At 36.9% G+C, this 20,592-nt stretch overlaps 1 protein-coding gene across 1 annotated transcript in view; it reads left to right on the top strand.

Annotated features, from left to right (window-relative positions):
- TMEM181 (transmembrane protein 181) overlaps window positions 1–20,339 on the top strand; it is a 34,010-nt gene extending 13,671 nt beyond the window's left edge. Inside the window, exons 3-17 of the mRNA XM_054280019.1 lie at window positions 2,218–2,273; window positions 3,539–3,629; window positions 4,186–4,304; window positions 5,374–5,493; window positions 7,415–7,495; window positions 8,445–8,544; window positions 9,258–9,388; window positions 9,990–10,081; window positions 11,135–11,192; window positions 11,843–11,945; window positions 12,042–12,093; window positions 12,684–12,766; window positions 13,849–13,938; window positions 15,516–15,582; window positions 16,480–20,339. Of these exons, the coding sequence (XP_054135994.1) occupies window positions 2,218–2,273; window positions 3,539–3,629; window positions 4,186–4,304; window positions 5,374–5,493; window positions 7,415–7,495; window positions 8,445–8,544; window positions 9,258–9,388; window positions 9,990–10,081; window positions 11,135–11,192; window positions 11,843–11,945; window positions 12,042–12,093; window positions 12,684–12,766; window positions 13,849–13,938; window positions 15,516–15,582; window positions 16,480–16,558 (1,322 nt within the window). The 3' untranslated portion in view covers window positions 16,559–20,339. The remainder of the gene's footprint in view (window positions 1–2,217; window positions 2,274–3,538; window positions 3,630–4,185; window positions 4,305–5,373; window positions 5,494–7,414; window positions 7,496–8,444; window positions 8,545–9,257; window positions 9,389–9,989; window positions 10,082–11,134; window positions 11,193–11,842; window positions 11,946–12,041; window positions 12,094–12,683; window positions 12,767–13,848; window positions 13,939–15,515; window positions 15,583–16,479) is intronic.
- The last annotated feature ends 253 nt before the right edge of the window (window positions 20,340–20,592 follow it).

The following is a 20,592-nucleotide window of genomic DNA, read 5'->3' as shown; positions in this document are numbered from 1 at the left end:
AATGCTGTTTACCTTGGGAGGAGATCCAGTGAACAATTACTGTGATATTCCTCACGGCTTCTGTTGACAGCTGCTTGCTTCCTGTGAGTAGAAGGAGAGGCCCTAACAAGAGAATGCTCCCTCGTTAAAGGGTACAGTCTGAGAAAAGCTCACCAAACCCACTAAGTAAATGAAAGTGTGGGAGATGCAGCCATGTTTTCTGTGCTACTTAAATGTGCCATTGCCCACACCCAACATCTGTACCTGCAGTTTGGGAAGCCTGGCAGAACTCTTGATTTTCATCTGAGAAATCAGTTTGATTGGAGATGGATGCCGCTCTTACAGTTCCTGTAACCCAAAGCAGACACAGACTTGTTTGGACTTTCTTCCAAGTTGCACTCACTTTCTTTCTCTTTTCACGATGGGTCTGTGTTATCTTTGGGGTGAGACAAGTTCAAAGAAAATCCAGGGTGCTGAACTCATTTTTGGTAGCTGTGCAGTTCATCAACTCAGGATAGTTCTTTGCCTTTATCTTTTATTATGTTAAGTGAGCAAGACTAAAAGAAAAACAATAACTCTTTAAATTAGTCTCCATTTGTTAGTAATTCAGCCACAGCATCATTTTGTTTCAAAAGCTTTTATTTATCACTTGCTAGAGAAGAAGTAGTTATAGCACTAGAGCTTCATTATTTGCTGTTAAGAACTTTGACTGATTTCTCTGTCCCAATACTGGTTCATATCTTCCAATTAAGAAAATAAAGACCCTTAAAAAGGCTAATTCTAGTTGTTTTGTCAAGACTTAATTACTTATGATGACTTACCAACTGTGAACACCTACTGAAACTCAATTTTGCTTTTTAAAACAAAAAATGCTTTTCAAAAATCTGGTTTATATGTACTTGAGAGCTGAAAAGTTCAGTGATGCTGAACTGACTTTATAGTGGGTGGCTGTTAGTGATGTTGCACTGCAATTCTTATATGAAAGTCTAGCTGTGATAGCTCAAAATTCTTAATTTTTTTCTTTTAAGTCTGTAAGATGGTTGATATTGTTATTAGAGTGGTTGTAGGAGCCCAAGCAGTGCTGCATGTTTAGAGCTGTCATGACAGCTGATCTATCTTGGACAGAGTGATCCCATGCTGCCCATTTATAAACTTCTTTTCCCTTCTTTCTTTGTAGTAACTTTGAAATGTTTGGTCTGTGTGAGAAACTGCTTTTCTTGCCTAATTTTTTAGTACTGAGCTTGCAATTGAAAGAGCATATTTTGAGGGTTAAAAAAATCCATTAAATTGCTGGACTAAATATATACATGGAGAGACCACTTGGACAGAGGGATCTTCCTGGCCCAAGTACAGGTGTATGTGTCTTGCTCATGTCCCTACCTGCCACACATCTTCTCTGTGCGTTCACAGCCTGCTGTGTAGACACAGATGTTTTCCTGCTCTTCCCTGTCACTTCCCTGGTTTAGTCCTTGTGTGTTTTGTGTACATAAAAACACAAACACATGTGCATTCCTCTTGTCCTCAGTACTCCATGCTCTTACATGCCTAAAGGGAAATTGTACCGCTGTCTGGAACCACCTTATCAGGGGTTACAAAGAAGATGAGGCTTTTCTCGGAGGTGCAGCATAAGCTGGAGCAGAAGAAATTCCAGTTAGATATTAGGACATTTTTTCTACTGTAGTGGTAGTTAAAAACTGGAACAGGTTTCCCAGACAGGTTGTGGGAGTCTCTGTTTCCCAGACAGGTTGTGGGAGTCTCTGTCCTTAAAGATGTTAGAGACTTAACTGGACATGGCCCTCAGCAGCCTCAGATGATTAAACAAGGGGGTTCTGTAGCTGAGTGCTTTCATGACTGCATTCCCATAAAATCCTGGGAGATGTATATACATATCTAGATAGATAAAGATAGAGATATATGTGAATAAAAAACTACTACTAAAATTGTAGTAGTTTAGAGTACACATTCAGGGCTTTTGATGTGGAGTTCTTGACTTATAATTTACTTTATTTAATGATGTGTAGAAATACCATGGCAGAGATGCTTAAAGGAATATGCAGGTCAAATTTATAAATTATATTGAGATATCTGAGTGCTTTACCCTTTATCTGAAAAGTGGAATACCATTTACCTTCTTTGCAGAAGGTATTTTGTACAGTCTTTTGAAGACCTATATTTACATCATCACTTGTACGTATACTTCAATATTATTTTCTTTCTTCCTTATTATTTATTGTGTAGGTCCTAATGTAATTGAAACTTCTGTAGCAAGAACTGACTTAAATAACAGCCTAAAGGTAAGAGTTACTAAATATTGTTGGATTGTAGGAATGGCTTTATTTGATGTTAGTAATGTTAAACATTTCTCTCCTTCCCCCCAGTCATTTTAAATATTTAAACTTTTACTGCAGAATATCTTTGGGCTGCTTGCCAGTTTGAAGCTGATCATGCAATATTGTACTACCACTGTGTTACTTCATGAGTAGCCAGCAGCAATTTCTGGTCTCTTACTGTTGGAGCAGGTCAGATGGAGATTTCTAGGGTGTTTCTGCACAGCAGTTTCTGATAAAGAAGCATGTGAGTTTTTCCCTGGTGAATTAATGTTGGAGATTCTTGTAGGGGTTCAGAAATAGAAATTGAGAACATGCATTGAAAAACGATGCACTCAGTGGCAACTAATGCTATCCCTCTTGTGATTTCCCTTTCCATCATCTGTAAAGAAATATTTCTTGTTAATTGTTAGCTATCATGTGACCAAGACGTGGGATCTGGCTTCCTAAAAGGAACATTCACATATTCTCAAGTGCTTTCATATTTTGGTTCTCAGTTCTTGCATTTTTGTTTGTCTAACTCTTCATTGTCAATCTAATATCTAAAGTTTTTTTTGTGAAAGGGCTAAAAAGGTTTTTTGTGTGTTTTTTCTTAAAGTGCATTTCCTTTAAATGCACTGGGACACTCATTTTTTTTATTTTTTTTTTTTTTAACCTACCAGTCACCTATATATGTTTGGATTGATACAGTACTGTGGGTGGGAAGCACATCTTGGTTTCACATTAGAGAAGTCTTTCCTGCGTGTAGGTTTTATCTGTTAATGACACCTTTCATTCTTTTGAACTCAATGGGGAATTTTTAGAAAACCTAGTGCAAAATAGGACTTTTTTGTAATTATAGTTTAAAAAGTTTAAAACTGTGTAGCAGATAAGGCCCACAAATCTGACTTTTGATGTAAAATTCTAAACATTATTTCTTAAATTCAAGCTAGGCCTCAGGATTTTGGTTTTCACATCTGAACTTTTCTGTTTTATTGCTGCTGCTTTTATAAGGTTTAGGTAGTTGTACCTTTCCTTACTTCAGTGCTTTGCAAAATATGTGTGCTGTTTAAGCTACTTCTGTGGAAGACTTCTGTGTGAGATGCTTATCACGCTGTCCACAGAGTAGCACATACAAATCTCTTCTCAAAAACATTGTCATGAACATAATTATCATGCCTTTCATCATTGTAACTACAGACATGTCATGTAGCAGTGTAAAGGCTGTGCTAACCTTGTGGGGTTTCTTACAGCTGAAGCCATTTAATTTAAGTTCGCCACCACTGTCAACTTACAACCAGCAGCTGTGGCTGACCTGTGTGGTTGAGTTGGATCAGCACGATGGTGAGAATCTGACCTAATTCTCAGGAAACTGCTATAGCAACCTGTCTGTTGTACCTTTAATTCCATCTGTCACACACATGATCCTGTTGCTTTCTGGCTGTGGTTGGTGGGTTTTTCCTCTGATGTGCTTTTCTTCCACCTCACCCCCCTCCCTTGACAAAGACATGGACAGCACTGATTGAATTGTATGCAACAGGACTAGGGGACAAATTGTTTGCTATTTTTGTGAAAACAATAGTATCTAGGTAATCTGTGTTTTCCTTCTTCATTTTGGGGGGAATTAGATGTGTAAATTGTAATGGTATTGATTTTTCAATACAGCTTCCCTGTATATATCTGAGAAATACTATATTAGTAATTGTTAATCTGTAGATTCAGTACAGGCCTTGTGACTTACTGCCTATGTATAAAAATATGTACCCTACTCCAGTAATGTATAGCTGGGTAAGTCTGAGTAGTATTTGGACAGCATATGTGTTTTAAACAATTTTGGAACTCTATAGAGAGTTAATTTCTGCAAGTAGCAATAGATTAATGTTTGCTGTTTTAATTGCAGTATCCCTCAAGAAAAATGTGACTATGACAGTCAGAGTGCTGGGAGTGGTGAAGGACGGAAGCACACCATACGTTAACAACCAAGTTCACAATCGGACGAGGTTACTCACTTGTGCACAAGTATGCACTTGCTTAAACAAAACTCTCATGTAGGGCATTTTCTTTAAATCTGTGTGCATGCTAATTTACATTGCAAATAAGAATTTACCTGTTAAACTTGTCTCAGGAATGACTCTACAGGACAGTTTTATTTATAATGGCAACGTAGGCAGTGATGCTGACAAGACACCTTCCCATCCATCATTTTTCTGTTCAGTTCTGTGACTTGTGTCTGTTGACTGTTACAGACCCCTCTTGTTAGAGTTGCTCTTTGTCAGGAAAGCAGTGGGTCCTGTTCAGTCACCTAAACAGGTTTAGCAGTGCTGAAGAAAGGGATGTTGTAGCAGAAGATTTGATATGGGGTTCCAGAGGAGAGAAAAATTCTTCTCCAATACCTTGCAGAATCTGCTTGAAATCAGCTGGCAACTGTGTTCTGAAAAAGCCACATTTTTTGCCAGCGTGAAGAAACATTTGGAGATTCTAATGTAATTTTCACTGAAATTTTTAAGCTTGAAGACATTCAAAACAGCTTCTCCAGATGCAAATCCTTTAGGAAGGACATAGCTGAAATTTTTTATTATAAGCATATATAGTAAATCAGGTGTTTTCTTTTTATATAGATACATGTACATATCTATGAAATTTGCAGAAATTAATTAATACTGCTCCATTAGATTTAATTACACAGTCAAGAGAGCAATATACTTCACTTTTCTCTTTTCTCCTGTTAACTTTTTAAGTGAGTTAGTATAAGGAAGGCCCATCTCACCAGCTTGAGTTAGTGACAGAGTTATTGGTTCCATCCTGGTGCTGCAAGCAGTTGCTGTCACTGGCTCAGGTGAAAAGCTGGCACTTCTAATTGAGTTTATTGTTCAGCCACTGATCCACCTGACTCACTTTAGCAGTTTCTTCTGCTCTCTCTGGTACCTTTCAAGAAAGTCTTGATGAGACTGACTGAGAGCGGTGAGATATATAATAAATATCATCAATATTGGACCATTTAGGAGCAAATTTTCCAACCTATAGTAACAGTGCATATTCTGGAATAATTTGAAGACTTCTAATTTCTGTTCTCTGTGTGTGTTCACAGAAATGCAGTGAAATCATTGTTGCTCACCTGGGCTACCTGAACTACACTCAGTACAACATATTTGTTAGCTTTGAAGATCGGAACAAGTTAGCATCCACCATCCAGAATATTACTTTCACAGTAAGTTTAAAGGTTTAGTCTGTTAAAAGAAGTCTCTTTAATGCTGTATTAAAGTGTGCTTTAACTGTAACAAAAAAGTATCAGATTTTTGAAGATAAATAAAAAAATGCATCATAATTATTTTTTCTGTCACTACTGATGTCAGAGCTGTTATAGAATTTACTGTTGATAAGGGTCAAGACTAAATTTTTTAACTCCAAAAGGAAAAAAATTCTCTCAGAACTACTGCTGCTGTATTCTGTAATAGATAAATTTAGTCTGAATGCTGGGAGATATTTCTTACAATAGGCAAGCTAGATTAGAACATCCAGTTTTCTGCATTTGCTTATAGAGATGCTGCCTGTCTGCAGGATGGTATTTTTTTTTTCAGCCTCGCCAGGAGGTGTATTTGAATTAGCAAAGTTTTCCAGACTTCATAAAAGTGTGAACTGGAAAGGTTTAACTAAGTCAAAGGAAAATGAAGAGAATTTTTTTTTAGGAGCACTGTGCTTATGAGGAAGAGAATTGGTTTTTTTCAGCTAACACAAGCAGGTTACTAAAATAATTCACTCAAATGCTCTCCAGTGGAATAACTATCTCAGTTAATAGTGCTTTATATAGTGTGTATTGATTGACTCCAGAAAGCCATTTAGAAACATTTGCATTGGGATAAAAGGGAACTAAACCAAGTTTGTAATACAGATTACTCTGGTATATTTACCTGTATACAGCATTCACTGTGTCAGAGCAGGTAGCAACCAAAAATCGTTTTTCCTGTAAAGGAAAGATATTTTTAACATACCAAATTAACTTTCTAAATATTAGTATTTTTAATACTTCAGTGCATAAAGAGTATAATTAAAAATAAGCTCTAAGGGGAAAAATCTCCTAGGCTTGCAAACCCTTTATTTATTCTTTATTCCAGATTTCAAATAGAACATAGTATTGGGGCATTTATAGTTGTACAGTTTTTTATCTTCCTTTGCAGGCTGCCTTTAAGGCAGACCTGTATGCAATCCCAAAACAACTTCAACCCAAACTTTCCTGCAGCAACTAAAATTGTCACATTTATTTCATTATTACAGTTGTTTGTGGTAATCTCAGTTGAAATCAATGGATTGCCTTTTGTATAATAAGTTTCTCTACATATAATTTTCGTTCTACATTTACAGTTTAAAAAGACAAGACAGAGGTTGACAGATTTAATACATTGAAAGGTAAAGCTTGTTCAGATGAGCAGAGCATGTGTTTGCCAGGGAGCTTACATTTCAAAAATGGCTTCAGAAGAATGCCAGGTATGAGATAAATTGTCAACAGAGCAGAGTTTATGTAAACTGACATGTTATAATTAATGTCTATGCCTTCTAATAACTAGAGTAGAAGAAGGAGGCTTTTCTCCTTAACTTGTGTAAAGATTTCTGTGTTTCTGGTAAGCTACTTATCCTTCCTTTACATGATTTTCTCTTTTTTAACTTCTGAGACAAGTGAGTAAGCTTTAAGAGCATAGACTCCTGACAGGAAGTACACCTGTACCTTTTTGACTTCTTCATAATCAATTTATGCATCTGACCCTGGTAGTACCTAACAACACACTGGATTTACTCATTTATTGGCATTTAGACTTTGATTGAAAGTGCAGTGAGATAATGGAGACTATCCTATTTGTCCTGAGAATGCTTTAACATAAGACAGCACTGTGTTAGGAAGTGGCAGGATAAAAGAGAAGCAAGGCTATTAGGCTGCTTTTCTTGTCTTTTTATCAGATAGTCCTGTGATTACAAGTTTGTCTTTATTTTTCCATGGTGACACAGTGGAATTTGGTTATACCTTTAAATTTTGAAAAGCCGCAGAACTTTTCAGTATCTGCAGTAAAGTGCTGATTATTGATGTCATATGTAGTTTGTCAGAATATTACTCATTGGGCTCTTCTGTTTTCTTGTAGTGGAAGACCTACAATCCAACCTTTTCACAAGTGGAGATTTGGTTCCGATTTGTCTTTGTAGTTCTTACTTTTATGGTCACGGTAAGAGTCTTTTGCAGCTTTTCTGGAGTTTATTGTGTAGACAGCTGATAACAGTCTCTGTGATGCTGTGTTTAGGAATTTAACCCCAGGCAGCAAAGTTGGCATGTCACTGACTGGGTGTAAAAATGTTTCTGAAATACTTATGTAGTTGCTGCTTTTATGTTTTTACAAGTGGTATTGAAGGGACATTAAGAAAATAGGATAAACGGGAAAACTTGTTTTTCTAAACTCTGGGTTTGGATTAAACAGAAAAAAAAATTGCTTAGACAAAGGAAATTGTGATGACAAAAGGAAAGTATTATTTTGCAGTGTAGGTAGGCTCAGGAATAGGATGGCCAGAGTGTGGGCTGCTTGACCTTGATCTAACATGAAAGTTATCACTGCCTTGCATGTGAGCATGGGCCAGAGGACCTCCAGAGGTCCCTTACAACCTAAATTATGCTATGATTTAGATGATGTCTCCTCTCTAACCTGTCTTGGCTCCTGGAAAAGAAGTGTTTGGAAAAAAAGCCAACATAAAATCTAAAATCCTGAACTTTCAGAATAGGAACACCAAAATACTACATGCTTCCGTAGCATTTTTCTTGCAGGTGATGTTGCTCAGGTAATTGTGAATATAAAATGCAATCTGCTTTTTTAAAAAGTGAGTTCAAGTGGAGGTCATTGATAGTGTGTGACCAGTAACGAGGTTACATCCTTTTTTTCACACGTTGTTGATTTTCAGGTACTGGCTGCTTCACTTCCCAGCTTGCTTGAGAAAAAAGTAATTTGCATTGGGGTCAGTGAGCAAACTTGAAATAGAAACTAGGTGACCTGGTGTCCATTTTACAGTGTTCTCAGTGGCAAAGGCCTCATGAAGTAGCCTTGGCAGTGTGCTCAGCTCTGTCCTAGCTCTGGTTAAACTATTGAAGGCTGTATTCCTTCCTTACAAATTGTTGTTGTTTTGCAGTGTCTGTTTGCACATTCCCTGCGGAAATTCTCCATGAGAGACTGGGGTATTGAGCAGAAATGGATGTCCATCCTACTGCCTCTCTTGCTACTTTACAATGGTACTTGTATCCTTGAATTTTTGGAAAGGCACCATTTTAAAACAGAAGCAGAAAAGGAAGAGACAAAAGGAGGAGGCAAAATGGAATTTCTCCTTGAACTTATAAGCAGTTGTTTATAAAGCTTCAGAAAACTAAATTTAAAAAAAACCAACCCTTTCCAAGTGTAGCAAATTCAAGGGCATGAGTGGGTGGATTTTGTTCTTCTCAGTCACATGGATGTCAACTATTTAAAGCTCTGATTGGAATAGGTGCTTGCCATACTTAACCTTTCAATTTCTGTTTGTCTGCTGTCTTCATTTTTCAGATATTCACACTTTAGTTAAAAATGGAGGCTACTTTTGGTCCAGTAAAAAAATGCTGCACTTTCTGGCAGTACCAAAAGAATATTTGCATCTTAGTCATTATACAATAATTTTTTAGATTGTCACCATTAACAGTGGTTTAATAGAAAGTCTAATAAAACCTAAAATCCTCTAGAAATGTTGGCAACCATTCAAGATTATTCCTACAGCAGAGTGGATTGCTGCTGGAGGCAATGTTTTCTTTGTTAATTTATTTAAAATAAAGGAAGCTCCAGTTTCATTTACTGAGGTAAATTGAAAAAATCTAGGCTTTTTTTTGTTCTGCTGAAGTTAGATTCTGCTTTACTTTTCATACTGAAAGGCTTTTTTTCTCTCTGTTTAGCCTTTTTTTTTGTTGTTGTTTTGTTACAGATCCATTTTTCCCCCTTTCTTTTCTGGTGAACAGCTGGTTTCCTGGAATGCTGGATGATCTATTCCAGTCACTGTTTCTGTGTGCATTGTTGTTGTTCTGGCTTTGTGTTTACCATGGTATAAGAGTACAGGTAAGAGATGCAACAGTATCTTCTACTTACTAAGGAGACAGGACTTGTTTTGTTCAGTTCTCTCAAAAGGTGACAAAAATGAAATCAAATTCTTACAAAGCAAACATTTATTTTATTCATAAAGTACATTGTGACATGAAGCTTTGGAGTTAGAATGATTTAAGTGAAGTAGATTATTTTGAGTCAACCAAGCCTAAATGCAATAGATGAGACAGTTGTCAGAATTATGATGCCATTATGCTTCATTCTTGCTTGAAGAGTTTTGATGTTGTATGTGGTAGTTGATTGTTTTTTTTTAATTTAAAATACTACATAAGAGAAATAGGAATCCTGGAGCCTATGCCTGTATTTGCATTATCAGTGAAATATGTGGGACCTTATAAATAGGATGCTCCAACTCTAATTCATCTTATTAACACAAATGATGATACAATATAATGTCTTCTTTAGTCCCTTGTGCAGGATAAAAATACAAAAGATGAGTCTCTTAATCCAGTTCACATTGAGTGAAACAAAGATGACAGTTATTTTATTTTGTAAAGAATGAATAAAATCTGAAGTATGGGTTCACACTTTCACCACACTATTGTTTTCTTGACAGGGGGAAAGGAAGTGCTTAACTTTCTATCTGCCCAAATTCTTTATTGTTGGACTGTTGTGGCTGGCCTCTGTTACACTGGGGATATGGCAAACGTAAGTGATTTCAAATGTATTGCACAATGAGAGCTGAGAGTGTTCAAGAGTGAGAATACTGTGTGTACTTGGTGTATCTATTTCTTAATGCTCAGATTGTGATACAGGAATGGAGTTCAAATTCTTCATCTTTCTGTTCTGCAAATTGTGACTGATTTGAAAACAGTTCTCAATGTACAACTTTGTAGTAAATAATTTCATAAATCTGAGTGTGATGTAGAAATCATTCTACTTTGTCAGTATGTTATGGCTCCCTACAAGAATCTAGTGCTATGGCTCAATTAGCATTTGTAGCTAATTGAGTAGCTGAAGCAACAGTTTCTCTGTGGCTAATTATGACATAGTTTGACCAGACTTTCTTGGCTATTAAACCTGCAAACTGGTACTGACATGGCTTAGTCAAGCTATGCTGTCTTTACTCAGAACTCTATTATTTTGCTTGGTTTAGTGGTTCTCCCTTTTTTCCAGTTTGTTGTGTTAAAGGTGTCACTCTTCCCCACCCAGAAAACTTCATCCATTTTAATACATTTGTGGTTTTATACTGTTTTAGTCTCAGGTGTTTGTCCCTTATTTTATCTCTCAGAAGAAAGATACCTTCTAACCTTCTCCTTGCTGTTGTGCATTACTGAAAGCAGTGCAGTTGCAGGAAATGCTCATGCTATTAGTAAAATTGCTATCAGGGAAGGCCTCATGCCACAGTTTTCTAAGGGTAAAATGTAGACACTGAATCATGAAGACTTGTAGGAATCCTGAAGGCTTGTAGGAATTTACGTGATACACATTTTCTAAAAAACAAGTGGAGAGATTAGACATGATCCCAATTTAAATCCTCCATATTTCTTCAAGTTTGGTTTGCTGTATATGGTATTGTCATGACTCCATTGGAATTAATGGCATTGCACCAACTTACCCAGCCAAACCCTTTTGTTATAAGCTGTACATAGTAACCTTAAACCTTTTCTTTGTGAGTGGGTTTCTTGGTCAGCATGTCTTTTTAACTTGTCTGGAATTGTGCATTTTTAATACCACTTTTTAATTTTGAATATTTTCTAGTGTGAATGAAGTACATGACCCTACATATCAGTACAGGGTTGACACAGGTAATTTCCAGGTAAGTCAAAAATTACTTCTTGCTGTCCAATTGTCAGGTACACTTAGGCAATATGAGGAGATACAGGCCTTTTCTTTTATAAAAATGTATAACACAGTTTAGAAAACAGAAAATGCTGGTCAGACAGTCTTATTCTGACTAGAGTACTTTAGTTTTTGCTTTAGATCATGAATACACCATATTGATATCTGTCCCATTGAGAAAAGTAAATTGTCTTGCAAATCTGGAGACTAAACACCACAAGTTTGTTGGGATTGAAAGAAAAATTTTTTAGTCTGTTGTTCAGTTTTGTACATCTTAACTCCTGCCAAGGTCCCCATCCCTAGTACATTTCAGACTTTATTGTTGTAAAGGAAGATTTGATGTACATGGGTCCTTGTATTGTTCTTGGGAGCTGTGTTTTTAGAGAATTATTGAGATTCAGCCAACTCTGAACTCAGTTAACAAAATCCTGGTTTTTATTAAGCATCCTTTCTTTACATTCCCCAAAAACTTCCCTGAATGTATCACCATCCTTGTTTCATGAGCCTACTTTCCCTGAATAAATGGACCATTCTGTGTTGTGCTTTTGGGAACGAATTATTTCTGTTGACAGAAGAAGGAATAGATGAAGTCTTATTAAATAATAAAGCCTAACACTTTCCTTATAGGGAATGAAAATCTTCTTCCTTGTGGTGGCAACCACATACATTCTCTACCTTTTGTTCCTGATAGTGAGGGCATGTTCAGAACTTCGAAACATGCCTTATGTTGGTAAGGAATACTTCTTTTGATTCTTCCCAAACAGGCTTGCTTCTCCTAGATGTGGGTGTAAATTCACTGATAACAACTTTTCTCAATCTTTTTCAGATCTCAGGTTAAAATTCTTGACTGCATTAACCTTTGTAGTGCTTGTCATTAGGTAAGGCTTTTCAAAGTACATTTGTCAGTACTCTCACTTTTCTAACCTTTTTTTCAGGGCTTTGAATACAGTTTGTTGTAATAAGTTAGTCAATGAAACTGAAGAATGCCTTTTAATATTATTGTGATGGCAGTAATTTCTTAATTTTTTAACCCTTCTGAGGATTTTGAGCTAAGTTTATATTATTTTGATTACCATGGCAGTGCACAAGATTTAGAAGTTCACTTGGCAGAGCTCTTCTGGAGCTTTGTAGGCTTCACTTAGTCAAAGCAGAAGTTTACTGTTAATTTCTTACATTACTGTTAATATCTGTTTTCCCTACACCAAGCTATTATTTCAAATAGCTGTTGACTATTGGATTGTCTGTAGTGGATGAAATCTGAGGATTTCTGCTTTTCTCAGCTGAATGCTAACTGTTAATCACAAAAGAATCATTCTTAATTTAGAACTAGCTAAGCAAATGTATCTTAAAATAAGTGATCTGCATGTTAACATAATTACTCTCTGGTATACTTTTCTATAAACCTACTATTTCAATTTTGCAGCCTAAGGACACAGTACACCTATAAGCTTTATTTTTTTCCCCACAGCATTGTTATACTCTACCTACGCTTTGGAGCACAAGTTCTACAGGACAACTTTGTTGCTGAGCTGTCAACTCACTATCAGAACTATATCCTTGTGTTGTCATAGTGCTCAAGTAGGAATGTTAATCTGTTTTTGTGCAGAAGGTGCTTCAAAATTATGTACCTAGGACTGAGACCTTTGACTTCTAGGTGGACTCTTGTAGTTGAGTCTGTTTTGTTTAGGATTTCCTGTCAGCATTTTGCCATGGCTCTTGTAAAAGTTGTCTCAGTCTAGTGTGTCCACATGACATGCATCACAACTGCTCGTGATACTCTCCAAGAGGAATGAAGTCTTAGATATGCATACCTTATGCATATCTAACTAATTTTAATGAGATATCATGGCAAATTTGGCTGTGTTTGCTGCCTCAGTTGTTTGCTCTGTACTTACCAGTTGTCATGGGGCATATTAAAATATGAGAAATTAATAGTTTTGATGTCAGTGAAAATGCATTTGTGTATTGGTCCAAGTCTACAAGTGATACAGGTCACAACAGAGAATTCAAGTGGCTTGGGAAGGACTATTTCTGGTGTCTATTGCCAGCAGGACTGTGACCTGTATTCCTGACCCTGAACCATGAGATCCTTGCTCTGTATGACTGCAGCTGCTCTGATTGCTGATTAGCTTAGATATGAGTTGGGAGGTAGGAGAAAACAATATATAAAACCTTTAGTATTCACCTAAAACAATGGCAAGAAACCATCTTCAGAGTTCTATCCAAATGTAGTTCCTTTCTCCTCCTTTCTTCATCAGTGTGCCAAGGAAGAACTTTTTGAAAAATAAACCAAACTAAACCCACCTGAACACCCACCTTACTCTGCTTTCTTTCAGCATTCAAGCAGAATTATTTGATTGACCATACACTCCACTGCTCAAGAGCAGACTGTGCCTCACCAAATGTTACTTGTGTTAAAGCTTTGTTTTCAATGGGAGCTTTACCTTGAGATAGGTTGACTACATTAGTTGTTATTGAATTTAAAACATGCAGTTTTGTTTAGCCACTCGTGCTCACAAACTTGAGTAAGGTAAACATTCTTTCCATTGAAACAGCCTGTGTATGGGTTGGGTCTTGTTTCCAAAGTTAATATGTATGGAACTATATTGAGCAATATCCTTAACACTTAGTACCAGCAGAATTCTTATCATTTTATGGGTTATTGAACTTTTATCTCTACACGTTAGCCTTCGTGTATTCCCCCTCGAAGAATGCACTGTATGGTAAGTGTGAGCCATTGTCTGGCAACAAGCATGACAAGAGCTGCCATATTAGCAGATGCTGTGCAATGCCTTTGGATTCTGGTTGTCTCATTACTGTTCTGGTTTGCTGTGAGTTAACATGCACTCACTGCTCCTGAGCAAATAGTATTGGAAATATGAAGGAACACATAAAATGTAATCAGCTGATTAGCTGGGCTTGAATTCTTGTGCACTTAAAGTGTACAGTCACTGTGATGTTTGCATGTGATGCACCAGCCTTTGAGGTGACTCACAGACAGCCCTTATGGAACAACATCACTTCATTTGTACTTTGTTCTAGCAAAAATTAATGCATGCTGGCAGACTGGACTCTGAAATCCAAGTGCTGTTGGAAAAGTAGGAGTGAAACTGATCTCTAATATGGGAGAAATTTTGGAGAACTTGCTATGGGGAGGGCTGCACAGGGTCCATGTAAGGAGGGACAAAGGATTGAGTCAGTGGCAATTCTGGTTTTGCATTGTGATATAAAGGATACAGTCTGACTTACATGATGATTATAAAGCATTTCCCTCACTAAAAGACAAAGATCATTAAAATAAATATTTTTACTGAGTATATTCTCTGCTTTAAGCATTCTGTTCAAGGTACAGAACCACAGAAAGAGCCCAGATTGGAAGAGACCTGGAAAGATGATGTAGCCCAACCTTTCATGGGAAAGGAGGCCTGAGATTATCTAGCAACCTGTCCAGTTGTATTGTGTATGCTGAGAGCATGCAGGGGGAAGGCACTGAATAGTGGAGCTTGTTCTTTCTCTAATTTAGAGTTGAGATGGACAAAACTGTTCCAGAAAATGCTATTTTTCCATCCAGAATGGAAAAAGAACTGGCTGGATGCAGATAAAGCACCCCTTCTGCTGGGTTGCAGAACTATTTGTTTGTGGACAGCAGAAGGTAAAATGCTGCCAGGAAAAAGTTGCTATGGCAAATTGCTAGATCGAATTTTACTTGCATATAATTAGGAACTGCAGCTAAGCAGCACAGATTATGCAAGAAATTAAGCCCTTAAAACAAGTTAGAGGGACTTGTCATAAATAGCAATTGGAAGGTATGTGCTTCTTTTCATCTCACCATAAAGGTACAAGTTGTTCCTTCATCTCTTTCAAGGATAGAGAATAACTGGATAATCACTGACTTGCAGTCAAGGGATTCCAGCTTTGGTCTACTGTATTTTTAGCTTAGAAATTAATCAAGAGGTCTGTGCTTTTTAAATGCATATGAAATTTTGATTAAGAATAATCAATTTATGTGCAGGCTGAAATACGACATGGGAAATTGCACAGGGGAGGAAATGAACAGACAACATAGAGAATATTTATCTAAAAATGAGATAATTACGTTGTCTCTTTAACTCTTAAGAGCACTATAATTATGTCGCTGAAGGGTAGTGAATTTAAAGGAGAGAATTCCTGTTTGATATAGTTTTGTTGAACTCGGTTGTGACTGCCTTGGAAGTTGTTGTGTCTGTTGCTACAATGTTGAGTTAGCACTACAGTCATGTTTATTCAACACATTAAATTAACCCTTATTTGTGTTTTTCAGAATCACAGTTAAAAGACAATCCTGCTTTTTCTATGCTGAATGATTCAGATGACGATGTGATTTATGGGTAAGATTAAAAAATACCTGTGGAGAATTACTTCTGGTGTGTTATTTTTGTAATATTCTTTTATATATTAATTAAGTGAAGGGTTTGTTATTGGAAGTTTTCTGCCTAAAGAATAGAAGTATAGCCTTTTCTGAAATAGAAATACAATGAGAATGCATGTGTTTTTCTTTTTTTTGGTTTCTAAAAGGGATTGCCATGGCACTGAAACAAACAGGTAAGAAGGTATCATAATACTGCTGGTAGCTCATGGAGTGAATGCAGTAACAGCTGTGAAGGGAAAGGGCTTCCTTTTTACATTGGGAAGGACTGCAGGAGTCAGATGGAATTAGCAAAGAGCCATCTCATATGTAAATGCTTCAAGCAAGGAGAGTGGTGCTTTTTAAGTCTCCAGCACTTTCTGAATGAAGAATAATCAAGTCTAGCAAAACTTCCTTGACTTGGATGATTTTATGTGATATGAGAATTACAGTAGCACTTGAGACCCATCCCAATCAGGTGTCTCTGTGTTGACACTGAAATACACCCATGATGTTTTCACCTCTTACCAAAGATGCTGAAGTGACTGGAACAGTGAGGATGGGACCAGCACTGCAGTAACCTGAACAAGTTCGTGCTGGGATAGCTTGCCTTTGGTTAGTTAGATGAGTAGTGGTAGTGTTCTTGCTTCTTGCTACTCTGTGTGAAAAATGGCTTTCACTGGAATAACTTTTATTATGTATCATCCTCTGGAGGAAAATCATGTGCTGTTCATAGCTCCCACAAGGAACAAAAACAGATACCAGCTTCTTACCCAAGTAACAATGTTATGCCTCAATGTAGTTTAGAACTTTCCTCTTTATTTTCAACTTCCTATCTGAACACCATGTTCAGAAGTTACAACACGTGTCTGTTTCACAGGAGTGACTATGAAGAGATGCCTCTTCAGAATGGCCAAGCTATTAGAGCCAAGTATAAAGAAGAGTCTGACAGTGATTGATTGACTGGTTTCAGTGCAGACAGACTTGTGCATCTGGAGCACAGCCACTTCTGAAGTTTTCCTAGGTGGACAACTTCTTTGGGTTCCTACAGTCTGCTGTCACCTGAACACCAACTCCCAGGAAGGACATTCTGCTTCTATTTCTGTTTACAAGGATAAAACTGAGAAAACAAATGATGGAAATGGTTGTGGTGAAAACTGAAGAAACCAAAATTTTTACATGTCTTATAAAATGCCTAATAGCAAGATATCTGTGGACTAAAATCTTCACCTGTTTCTGTTTTAAAGTCTCACAGATTGTATACTGAGTTTCAAATTGCTTCCTTGCTGCTTGGTTTTGGTTTCCTTGTTTTTGGTTTTTTTTGTTGTTGTTGTTTTTCTTTTTGTTGTTGTTTTTGTTGTTTTTTCTCTTTAGGATGATGTACAGCCTACTGCCATCCATCTGTTGCATTTTGCATTAGCTGCTTTGTATACTGTCCGCCATGGTATGAAGTGCCTCATTTCCCTTTCAGTTTTCTACCTTAGCCTTTTGAGCTGGAGGCAGTGAATTCAGTGTTTTGGGTTTTGTAATCAGTGCAAGAAGACACAAGCTTTCTATTCTTCCTTCAAATAAGTGATATAGACTTAAGGCCATTTTTAAAATACATTTCAGTAAGTATACCAGATCTATAAGTGGAAGATACGGGCAAATAGGCAAGTTGTAGTGAGCTGAGCCAAAATAATCTCAGTGGTGCAAAATTACTTGTATAATTATGTGTTTCGTGACATGCTTTACTGCCACAGCAGAAGTGTCTGTGTTGATTTTTTTAAACAGCCCTTTCAAATGGAATTATTTCAGCCACAACAAATCTCAGAGGGAAGCCAGTACTGGCTTTTTACTGGTCTTCCTGTATGCTGGAGGAGATTGTTACTTGCAGAGAATAGAGTATGAAAGTTTTCTAAGGAATTACAGTTTCAAATTTCCAAACATTTCATTTTTAGAGGTTTTTTTCCTGAATCAGTTTTCCCTTAAGTTGTATTTCTAGATAGTTACTCTACATGCTAGGAACAGTTGTAGTTGCTCATGTATTGAACGTGGCTGAGAGTCAGCTTGTGAGCATGTTCTGTGCACAGTTCAGCTGCTTTGTCATACCAGTCGCCACCTGTATGATGGGAACTCTTACTAGCACATGTTGTGATTATCTATTCCAGTCTGTACTGGAACAAAGTTATATGGGAATTAAATATTCCTTGTACAATGCTGCTGCTTCTCTATTTAGAAGTTGGTTTTCTCCTACGCCATTGTTCGGTTCTTTATTTAAGATGTTTGTTTGTAACTACTTTTGTTTTCAGATACTTGAATTTCTGAAAGTATCTCCTTTTTTCATGTACTCACAATAGAGATTTACTCTTGTAAAATTTCTCTGCCCTGCTGCTTTAGAAGATTCCCAAAAGCACTGTTAATCTACTACATTATGGTGCTGGGTTGCACTAGGGAATTGTGTTCATCATGAAAGCAGTTTAAGCAGAATAGTGCAATGAAGTCCTGCTAGACTTGCTGAGTCACACTGGGGAAAAAGGAGATTTGTTCTGCTTTAATGCAACAACTGCTCTAGACCGTGCCCACTGCAGTGACCTTCTGGTGGCTGTTCAGGATCATGAAGGGGAGGCTGCACAAGGCAGCAACTCACTCAGAGAGGACCAAAGGAGCTCCAGCTTCATGTGGTTGTGCCCTTGCTGTCATAGAATAGTTCAGATTAAATCAGTGCTCTGCTAAAGATGTCTCCTGAGACTTTGTGTGCGTGTGAGAGAGAGAGGGAAAACTATCTAAAATTATATGGAGCTGTGAAATTTTTGGGGAGTACCTGAAATTAAAACCTTTTTGTGCCAGGGATCATTTCTTTGTTAGAAGCCAAAGCACTGCTGTATGGCTAAAGCAAGGAAATTGCTGGGGAGGAAGGGCAGGTTTTTCCCTTTACCTTCTTAGTCGGTATTACTTTAGAAGAACATATAGGAAAACACTAAAGAAGTAATTCAAGTTAGTGGTGGTTTTCTTTCCAGAAAGTAAAAGGTACCTTCAGCACTTCTTTTTAGACTATTTTGAAAGGGTATGGGAGATGCTCTGAATCCTAAAATTGTAGAGTCCATTCTCATTTTTACTATTTTTGACATAACTCTCCCTATTTGAATGTGCAGAATCAGACTTGGCAACCAATTTGGCATTGTTTACATAAGCCAAATCCTTTCAAGTTCCATTGGAGTAACAGTGAGTACAGGAAGTAGGTTTTCAAAAACTGATATTTACATGATTCTTATATACTCAGATATTTTTCCTCTGATATTGTTTAATTCTCTCCTAAATTGTTATGAAAGATAAAATTTGACCAATGTGCAAAATACACCAGTGTTTCTTATCACAGTCTGAACTGGTTGTTACAGTTAACTCTCAAATAGTGTCATGCCTTGAGATTTCATTAACTAAAAACATATTTTAATCTAACTTGGAGATTATTTTTTCTAAGCTGTTTTCAACCCACTTCTCTTGCTGTTTTGTTTCACTTCACTACATCACTACATTCAAAGTGGAAATAGAAAAGCTAAGAATGGGAAATGTGTACTTGAAGTATCTCACTATGAAAATAGTGAGAAAATAATTTCTGGGGTCATTTTTAGAGATTATATTTAAGCAATGTTTGCCATGCAAAATAGCTTTCTATTTTGCAAGTGCTACAGTGTTATGGTAGCTTGGTTGAATCATTGTTGCATCAAATTCAATATACAGTAAGATGCCAAAAGCAGCGAAGCAGATGAGGAACTGGTTTTGCTAGCAAGATGCCTCTTATTTCCATGATTGGACAGCAGACAGTATTTGAAGAATATTCCAGTATGGGTTGTAAACAGCTTGGGAGTAGGTGGCATAAATTCACCTTCTGAGTAAAGTATTGAAATCTAAGGGTCAAACAGAAGAACTCTTTTTAAGAAGCTAGCCTGGCTTTCCTTTTATTACTGCTAAAGTAGTTATTTGCATCACTACTGCAGCTGTACAAAAGAAGAAATGTACACAGGAAGGCCCCACAGCACACAGTGATCCTGGCTCTAAGGGAGACATCATCCATTAATTACTGCCAGACTTCCACGTACACAGTGATTACAAGGGACTTCTAAGAAATCAATAACTGAGTGCAAGCCAGTCATACCAACTGCTTTCTGTAGCATTTGCTTTACAAATACAGTTGGTGTTGAAATTGGTGGAAACTTTCCTAGGACTGGCCAAGAGGCAGCCAAGGTTTAACACCAGTGAGCAACAGCTTGTGCATTGGATCTGTGGTACCAGTACTGGGGAGAACAGTTCCAGCTAGGAAAGACTACAGATCGAAGTCTTTCTCTGAGCCAAACATTTCATCCATAGTCACCTAATTTCCCCACCCATTTCCCTTTGCTTATGCCAGTAATAACTTTTGCATTACTGTAAAACTTTTTTTAGGAGTTTGTAAATATGTAAAATGAAAATACGGAAAAATTGTATACCAAAATGGTATAAAAATGTGTAAGATAAATGCTCTGTTTAATGAGAAGCTGTAATTAAATGCTGCTTTGAGAAAGTGTGCATGAGGACATGTTAAATATTCTGTGTATCTGTAAGTTGTGCTAATAACAGCAAATTATCCATTTATGTTGTAAAACTTCATGCTAATGTGGAATATGAAGGAAAACTGAATATTTTACTTCAAGGAAGTTTCTTGGAAGACTTTATGTGCATAATCATTGTTAAATATGTTCATAATAAAGTTTTATATCTTTATATTGTATCCTAGGTTTATTTTCCTTCTACTGAATTTTAGTTTCCTTCTCATAAACTGTTTTCATGACTTACATATATTTTCAGTTTATATGCATTTTAATGCATATTTAAGCTTGGTTAATTGCATAATGATGGGATCCAAGAAGCTGTGTTATTGCAGATGTTTTGTATTTTTTTGGGGAGGGGGGGCAGTTCATTACCTTGTCCAGAGTTGAAGGTGGAAGGACAGGTTGCTAAGTTTTTTTAATACACC

Source organism: Melozone crissalis, unplaced genomic scaffold (assembly GCF_028551555.1).
Source record: "Melozone crissalis strain CALT ecotype California unplaced genomic scaffold, PUWL_Pcris_2 ptg000027l_1, whole genome shotgun sequence".
Lineage (NCBI taxonomy): Eukaryota > Metazoa > Chordata > Aves > Passeriformes > Passerellidae > Melozone > Melozone crissalis.
This window is presented reverse-complemented; position numbering and strand designations above follow the sequence as displayed.